Consider the following 9,602-nt stretch of genomic DNA (forward strand, 5'->3'; position numbering starts at 1 on the left):
CGTATTTCAACTTATATAAACACGTAATTACACAACTAAATACTTTGTTCCTTATATTCAGTTAAAGGCTAAGCGACAAATTAGATTTCTATTTAATCGTAGGACACTGATGCTGTATAAAGTATGATATTTCTAAATTAAGAAAACATAGTAAACATATTGACACAAATTTATTGCAGTTGGTATATAAAATTGGCTATCACTTGAGTATGCGCGTAAATTATATACATTCGTATTGCGTAAGCTTAAAAATTTAACTGTAAATATAAATGGTCAAGTTTTATTTTATTCTTAATTAAATAACCCAAATAAACTGTTGTTGCGCAAAATGAATTGGAAGTATTCTCATGGTTTCTTCCTTTGGCAACTTCCTGATTTGTACACTCGGAATTTACACGGAAAACACGTAAGGACATCATTACCTGCATACTGAATGTCATTAGTGAGAGTGTTTACGTCGCACTGGGTGTCCCTTAGCTCGTCTCTTCAAATGTACTCTAATACTCTTCAAGTTTGTTTTGAAGTAGGTAAAGCGCATGTGGTAATGTGTGCAATGGCTTAAGAACTGTGACTTGTAATTTATTAATAAAGTATTCGAGTATAATAATGATGTAGTTAAAAAATAGTAGATATTTATTATAATTCTAAAAACAACCAACTGGTTAACTAGCTTATAATCTACATAGGTTCATATTTTGTTTTCATTCGACCGTAAATTTGAAGCTAAAATTAAATTGCTGTTGATGTTCACGTGACACTCGATAACCCGGTCTCGATCCTAACGATGCAGTCGCATATGCATGTGTGCAATATGCACAAATTATCACATTTGAAGTTGAGAAACGACTCATTTCATAGGACCAAAGGTCGACGAACTTCTGGCGCCGAGATTTACTTATTGTGTCATCTAAATTTACGAGATAATATTATCAATGGAAATAAATTAACGATAACTTTTTTGGAACTTTTGGTCCTTTATCCAAACATTTCACACAGATATGATTTTATTGTCAGATTAGCTACTTATTGATGTTTATATTTAAACATACGTGGCAAACTTTATCTCAGGAATTCGATTTATATAAACCACTCTTGATGTGTACATGACACTTTATTAAAATGTTCTTCTAGATAAAGGTTATCGCGATCGAAAACTCGATTACTTCGAATATATAAAGCCGATTACTCAATAAGCTTTTGTCACGAGCAAGGCTAAGAAGTTACGTGATACAGTGAGAACACTTGCGACAGTGGAAAGTGATGTCTCGTGTCTCAACTAGTTTATCGAAATTATATTCAGTCTATGCAATGTTATGACGAATTTTAAATAAGTTTGCCGCTTGGCCTGGTTAGATTTTATTTATGTATTAAATAACTTTGTATTTATTTAAGCTAAATAAATCAAGGTGTAAAGTATTCCAGCTAGTAAATGATATAAGATTCGTCATTCGCGCAAAAACGGAAAGCAGTACTCGTATGTTAAATCTCTCTTTGACGTATTAAAATAAATGTGAACATTTTAAAAAATGTATTTGTATCTCCTACTAACTACGCCTAAGATAATTCATCTATAAGTGTAGTCAGTAAAATGGATTAATTTATGTTACCTGACGTTACTTGTAAATCAAGATTTTAAAAAGTAAGCAAACGCTTTTGCATAATTAACTTAAAATAAAACTTCGAAAAAGAATAAATAACGCTAATGATTTATTTATGTAACAAAGATTGGCTCCTGATAAAAAAATTATACTAAATATTATCCAATCAAGTCGATCAGAAATACATTAACGCCTCAACATGTTATAACACCGTGTATCTATTAGATACCGGACAAACTGGTTCTAAGATTCCTTAATTTTTTGCAATTAGAATAGCCATCACCTGCACTCTCGGGTTTTATTTTTAGTAATTAGTTAGTAACACGTAAAAGGACATCAACGAAATTCCTATCACTTGCTTGCCATATTGATACTTAACGAACTGACTTAACTGCAGTATGTCAACACATGCATTACTTATGCACTGTGTCGCCTACATTCCAATGTTCAATAACGTCAATTTTAGTCCGTAAATGTACCTGTAATTTATTCAAGTCAAGGTCTACAATTTTTACATTTTAATTTCGGAACCAAAATCTACAAACTTGATTATGAAACCCTGTTTGTGAGTAAATAATATCGCCAAAATTTAATTTCTTTGGTTACATTTAGTTAGTACAATAACCATTGACTTTATTTTTGATAGAGCACTTTACCATTTGTTTTAAACTTGCTACTGCTCCGTTACTTACGAGGCGTAGTTCGTTACTTTATAAACTAACCAGTTAATAAATACATGTTTATATGTGTACAAAAATTTACTTTGTGCTTTTAATGCAAAAGTTCTTCGAAATTTTATCAGTGCTGAGTTTATACACTTATAATATTGTTACACACATTATAAAAAAATAGCTATATATAATATAATGATAGAAATCAATTAGGTGCAGTAGTTATATCAAAGAAACGTACATTAGACATTTAAATTTATTACCAATATATTAAAAATGATATGTTTGTAATTTAAAATATATAGTTGGATTGTCTGTGTAACATGCATGTTATACTTTTTTTTTTAATTTATTGCAGCAAAAACGAGTGAAAATGGTGTAAATCAAAGCAAAATGCGGTGGTTCAAGAAAGGTGAGCCGCCGCGGCTGCTTGCTGTTTCACCGGAGGCAGAGTCTAGATCTACACGAAGATCAAGAATAGGTAATCATTATAATATAACAAAAACTTTCTATAAATTAAAAAAAAGTACCATATTTTAGTAATATGAATATATTTCTTTTCCAGATATGTCTCCAGTGAACTATTCTAATAGGAAAAGTAGCAGTAGTTCCGTGGAAACAAATTTTTACAATTTAAGCGACCAAATAATAATTGTAGAAAAATCTCCCCACCCATGTCATCGAAGCTGTGAAACTCCAGTAACACGTAGAATATCATTGCAAAATGGAACCACTTCACCAGAAGAAAGTCACAACACTAGTCGCAAAAACCGCGGAGGTTCTTTAGAGAAAGAATACGTGGTGTATAGAGAAAAACGAAACCCGTTACTTGATAAGGTTAAAAATACTAAATTATCGTGTTTTAAGTCTAACGCCCAAATTAAACATGGAGATGACGCTGCTTCCACGTCAGGAAGTGACTGTAGTGGATTCGGTCATGTTGAAGAAATAGCAAATTGTCGCTTTACCGATAATTACCCAGAACACACTGAATTCGAAAATCACAACCCTTGGGTCAAAATGCAACATTATGATGACGATGTGTTCTTTGCGAAAAGCCCTGTAGAATATAATTGGCGAGAAGGCAAATCATTTACTAACAGGGGAACTAGATGTTATAGTTCTGGTTCAGAATGTGATCGATATCATGTTATACCAAAAGCTGCAACAAAACTTTCTAAATCGAGTGATCAAATATTTAATGACGACTATGAATCATATGAAAATAAATCAACGATTAACATTAATTCTCACAATAAGACTGAGAAACTCAAACACAAAGATGAAAAAGATACAATTGGTCCTAGTTCCTGTCTTTCCGCTAAACTGCGTGCTATGTCAGACAGATATCTTAAATCTTCTACAAATAAATTTTTTTCTAAGTTATATAAACAAGCCGGTGAAGATGACCATGCAACGCGTGGTGAAAACGATAATATAGCGAAGTCAACCAGTGCAATAAGTAAAGGTCGAAAGAAAAGGGGTGGTGTGCGAGCTAAGCTAAGAAGTTTTTCTTATGGAGCTTTGCCTGGACTAGATGAATTCCAAAAAGGCCATAACTCTGTATTTCATGATGATGTTTATCAAGTTTCATGCGATGATGAGAATGTTTTGATACAAGACTGTGAAGATGCAGATTCGGGTATTCTAGTCAATGAATCAGCAGCATCGTCCATATTTGACAGCGACAGAATATCTTCACGATGTGAAAGTTCTGCTTCTCATTCAAACCCACAAATATCTTGTCACAGCCGCAGTGTTTCTGGTGATCAAACTTATACAAAAGTTCGTGTGTCAAATAGAAGAAGCAGAGAAAAAAGTGAGCACCCCAAGCCTAGATTACGTCATAATCAAAGAGCTTTGTCATTAGATCGGAAAGAAATACTCAGAAGAATGCCTAAAAATTCTGAGTACGCTGAACCACAATTTTTACAGTTAACTGAAAAACAAAGGATGCGACAAAGAGATGCTAGTCAAGGTGACTGTGGAATACCCCCTATACCCCCATGCCGAAAACCTGCCAAATCTGGTTCCAGTAAAGTACAATCAGAATTTAAAGTCGTTAGAATAATGAGAAAAAGTCCTTATGACGAACTAGGAATATTTATTGCAAAAACTAAACTATTAGATGAGGGCCATATTGGATATTTAGTGGCTCACGTTGTTCCCGATGGATTAGCTGATAGGTATGTAACTAATTTAAAAAGAAATGATTGTGCTTAAGACCACACGACTGAAGTTAAACTTCTTTAGCTCCATCTACATGTATGTATGTGTGTATATATATAACTTCATGTGTAAACATACACATATATTAAACGAACGAACGAACCGAACTACTGACTGAGGTATATATATTTCATGCACTGGCTATGAGAGGAAGAAAGAAAACGTGCGCGTGCACTGCTCTCTCTTGCTCCTACAGTGTATATATAGACTGTTTTTTTTACGCCTGCAACACCAGAAGCATCGCAAGCGCGCTGCCGACCCTATACCCAATTCCCCCCAGGAGCTCTGGTCACCTTACTCACCAACAGGAACACAATACTGCTTGGAAACAGTATTATTTAGCTGTGGTCTTCTGTAAGGTCGAGGTACTACCCCAGTCGGGCTGCTCCATATTTTGAGCAGGAAATTCCTGCTATGCCCTACCTCAGTTAAGACTGTGTCTTAGATACACGAAACGTAATTGGCTATGAGAGAAAGAGAGAAAGAAAATGTGTTCACTTCTTTTGCCGCTACAGTAATAGACGAAATGTAACTCTCTCTCTCTCTTTCTATCTTCACTAACTTATATCTCTCTCTATTTCCGTTCGCCTCGCCCCATCATACTTTTTGTAACGCTGTCATCACGCATTCACCAACTTACTCCCCGTTTAATATCTTCGTAATTCATTTAAAATACTTACTATTATTTTTAATAATTGCAGAGAAGGGACATTACGCGTTGGTGACGAACTCCTTAACGTAAACGGTAGAAGACTTCGTGACCTTACAATGTCAGAAGCCAAAGAAGCTTTACGATCAGGAACATCTGAAATCGACATTGTTATCTGTAGGCAACGGGAAAAAGCAACTCCGGAATTAAGACAAAGTGAACAGTCGCAAAGAAACGTCATGTTAATGCGAGAAAGTTCCGTAGATTACGAAAACGCAATAATATTAGGTAAGGAAAAACGTAACGATAAATATGATATCAGAATAGATCCACGTCATTCCCAGGACGAATCCTCGTGTAATCGCGGCGCGCTATCAACTCCGGACGAAGCGGACGGCGCGGACACGCACTCCCGCTTCCTGAAAGGACAGAACGCGAGCTATAGCAGTATGAACAACAAATTACTGCGTCGACAAGTCGTTAGTTATGGTGGTGTGAATAAAGACGGATTGATACTCAGCTGTACGGGCGATGTTGTTGACGTTGATGTACCCGACGGTGTTGAACGAAGTACAGAAAAACAAGAAGGTGAAGGTGATGTACATACTCAAAACACCACAAGTTTTTGCACACTACCTCGAAGACCTCGGGCTCCAACGCATACGTATCATACGATTACGTTTGAAAAGGGTCATGGAAAGAAGCCACTAGGCTTCACTATTGTTGGAGGACGTGACTCTCCTCGAGGTCCTTTAGGAATTTTTATAAAAAGCATCCTTCCCCAAGGTCAAGCGATTGATGATGGAAGACTCAAAGCTGGTAAGTTGATTGATTTGTAAATATTCATTTAGCATAGTTATAACAAACTTTACGTGCGTCAAACGTTACGTACTACGTTTATTTTTTTGTCTCGCAAGAAACTAATGTAATATATAATGATAAAAAGTACTATAAATTTGTTAAAGCGTTATGATAATATCTAACTTTTGCGTAAATTTTATAGTTAAAATCGAATAAAGTAAATGTTTTTTTAATAATGAATGTTCTGTTGAAATCTGTACGATCTGGATCTATTAAACTTAGAGTTTGTCGCAGAGCGAAGGGCCAGTAAGTAACAAATACTGTCTAACCAAATTAAAACATAGTTTCATAATTTTTTTTAAGGTTTAAATTGGTTTTATGAACTAAGTACATATTGGTATCACATGTCAGATGTACACATACTAGGTATATTTAAAATTACTGGTGTGATTTATAAATTATACGCGAGACTTTATTGCGCTGATCCATAAGTGTTGTTACAATTCGTATAAATATTATACTTGTTTTAGTATCTACTTACATACGTACGTCCGTTTGTTACCCTTAAGAACTAGGATTATTCTTTCCTGCTAAAGTTTAACAACTTTAAAAAAATTATAAGTCTATTTTTTACGTCGTTACAGTTAAGTATGAACTTACACAACATACATTTTATCACAAAATTCATATTGTACTTAGGTACTCACGTGCGTAAAACCACGTCATAATTATAAACAAGATCCACCCTTAATAATTCTAGATAAGTATACGCTGTGAGTAAGTAGTATACGTAGAGTGTATATAAGTAGTGAGGTGCTTAACATATCGTGTAATTTTTTTACAGGTGATGAAGTATTGGCTGTTAATGGGCAGGCATGTCACGAGCTAGCACACGTGGAAGCTCTCGCTCTCTTCAAATCTGTGCGATCTGGATCTATCGAACTTAGAGTGTGTCGCAGAGTGAAGAACCAGTAAGTAACAAATACTGTCTAACAAAATTATAACATAGCTTCATAAACTTTTGCGGTAAAAAATTGGTTTAATGAACTAAATATTTTTAATATTGCCAACAAGTAATTTTTTTATAACAAAAATGTTTAAAGTACCTCTTCATTGAATTAGGTATACATTGTATTGAGAACGTAAACAATATTGTACGGTCATAATTATGTCATGATATCGTTGCAATTGATAAGGGTTATAAATCAATAATGTCACAATAAAGAAAATTACTGGCAATTACAGATATTTCTTACGTTTATTTTACTTTATTGACATTTTAATTAAGAATATAGCCCAATTAAAATAACAATGAATCTACCAATGTAGGTAGGTATACTTTGTATATTTAATGGTGTAAATTAATTTATAATAATATTATTTCCAGATCTACCAAAGCCAAATCCTGCACAGATCTGCTTAATGACGACGATTGAAGTTAACCAAATAAATCGTAAATGATATCATAACTTAGAGTGTAATTACAAAATAAAAAATAGACCTATAGAACTTTAAATCACTGTAAAGTAAAAAGGTAAACGAGTCTAAGGACTAGTATCGTCAAAAACACTTAATATCACCTTGCTAAAAACTTCAGAAAATCTATTGATACTCAACGGAGAAACCATGAAGTACTAACCAGCTGTAGATGTTATTTAACTAGGAGCAGTAGATATACCTATATAATAAAATATTAAATTTGATAGAAACTATTCTATGGTTCAGATTTTACTTAAGTTTATGTATGTAAAACGTACCTGCGTTTTATTATTCATGAAAAATATAAAACACAATCTCTTGGATCTTAGATCATAATAAAAATAATACTTTTTCAAAACACTTACTGTATTATCTGTTACATTTAGTGAAAATACATATAATAACAGCTATTTTGTAATGATTGATGATTTGAACCAATTGTGCCATTTAAGATATAAAACACAATGTCAGCTAAAACTTATTTATAATTTTTTTATAATTATAGTATATAAAACGATTGTATGTACTATTTTATCTAAATTGAACGTCAAACCTGTACCTGAAGTTTTTTTTTTTTTTTCAATTTATGGAGCAGCTCAATCAATTTGCACATTCTTAAATAAGATTTATCCCAAAGATAAAATTAGGTAACTAATGTACAATCATTTACTTTTGTAGAAAAATACACCTTCCTTCGTCCTACAAATAGAACAGTTGATATTTTTCTTAAAAATATTGTATTTACATGAAATTAGTTTCACAATAAATTTAGGGCTTGTTAAGACTATGAATGTAAGTCAGTCTATAATACATATATATCAATTGCGGTTCGTTTGTCTCGCTAAAACTCGAAAATGGCTGGACCGATTTGACTATTTTAGATCTCGAAATATTTATGGAAATTCAGGAAGGGTTTAAACGGTGAGAAACAAATAATAAGTAACGGAAAATACTAAAAACGACAATTTAATTTTTCTATACAGAATGTTCCTAGCTGTGACTAAAATTTGAGGTCTTTTGTCTTATTAAAAATAAAAAAATTGTCACTTGGTTGTCAAATATTTATAGGTGCGTTCAGAAGGTCTCTTGTCTTTTTAGAAATAAAAAATTGTCAATTAGTTGTCAAATATATTGATAGATTTTAATAATCGTCTTGAAATTTATTTATTTATTTTCTTTTTTCGACGATTTTTCACCAACTTTTAATTGATTAATTGTTTAACTGTGTTGCATTTAATGTAGATAAAAAAAAACTTGGTATTAAGTTTTGACCATATTTTTCACAAATATATGTACTTATAATAGGTGATACGAAGTTCACCGGGTCACCTTGTTAATATTAATAAAACATTAAATGTATGTTAAATAATTATGCTACAAAAAGGTTATGTGCATGAAAAAATAGTGCCCATGAAATTTAATTTAACTTTTTAGACAATTTTCTGTATTAAAAATTGTCTTGAAATAAATTTTATGTAATATTTTAATGTATCATTATGTTTAATTAAATTATAGCTAAATTTGTACACATTCGTAGAGTAGATGTTGTCCATTAGATTAAAACGTTAATTTTTTGTAATTAGATTACAATTTGATGATAACTAAATGAAATGAACAATTAAGATATCATTAGAACAAAATTAATAAATGTATGTAGTGAAACACTCATTTCCTGAATGATCTGACTACTGTGATAGTTTGTATCAATATTATGACAAAGTTGAAATTAAAATAAACTTCTTAGTGTGCTTGTGTAAAGTATGAAAAAAAGACAATTAATTCATTTGAAACTATTTATGAACATTTTTGTAGACTTTTTATAATTTGTTAAATGTGTAAGACGTATTATTGTTTACAACATCCTTAACAAAACCTTAAATTTTTGTTTAATATCTAATATGAAACTGTATTTTAAAGTTAGAGAGACCGATATTATAATGAATCAAAATAAAGAAATACACTAGTATATAAATGACACCAAAAAACATTCTCAGACATTTTTAAACAATCCTGGAATAATTATCGGCACGTATATTAAGCGCTGACCTTCATCCTTGTATTAGAATTTAAACTCTTTTGTAGTAGAAGGCACAAGAGCGAGGAAATCGTATTGTCATCATTTGTCAATCGCACTTCGCCGAATCTGCCACTCGTGCGCCTATCCTGATCGGTTCA

The 9,602-nt window shown here is 32.4% G+C and overlaps 1 protein-coding gene across 1 annotated transcript; it reads left to right on the forward strand.

Annotated features, from left to right (window-relative positions):
- The first annotated feature begins 2,662 nt into the window (after positions 1-2,662).
- Positions 2,663-8,575, forward strand: LOC123656973. Its single transcript, XM_045592585.1, has 5 exons — positions 2,663-2,750; positions 2,835-4,455; positions 5,200-5,966; positions 6,793-6,919; positions 7,336-8,575. The coding sequence occupies exons 1-5, from the start codon at positions 2,663-2,665 to the stop codon at positions 7,382-7,384; spliced, it is 2,652 nt and encodes an 883-aa protein (XP_045448541.1). The 3' UTR covers positions 7,385-8,575.
- The last annotated feature ends 1,027 nt before the right edge of the window (positions 8,576-9,602 follow it).

The sequence above is a fragment of the Melitaea cinxia genome, chromosome 1, assembly GCF_905220565.1.
Source record: "Melitaea cinxia chromosome 1, ilMelCinx1.1, whole genome shotgun sequence".
NCBI lineage: Eukaryota > Metazoa > Arthropoda > Insecta > Lepidoptera > Nymphalidae > Melitaea > Melitaea cinxia.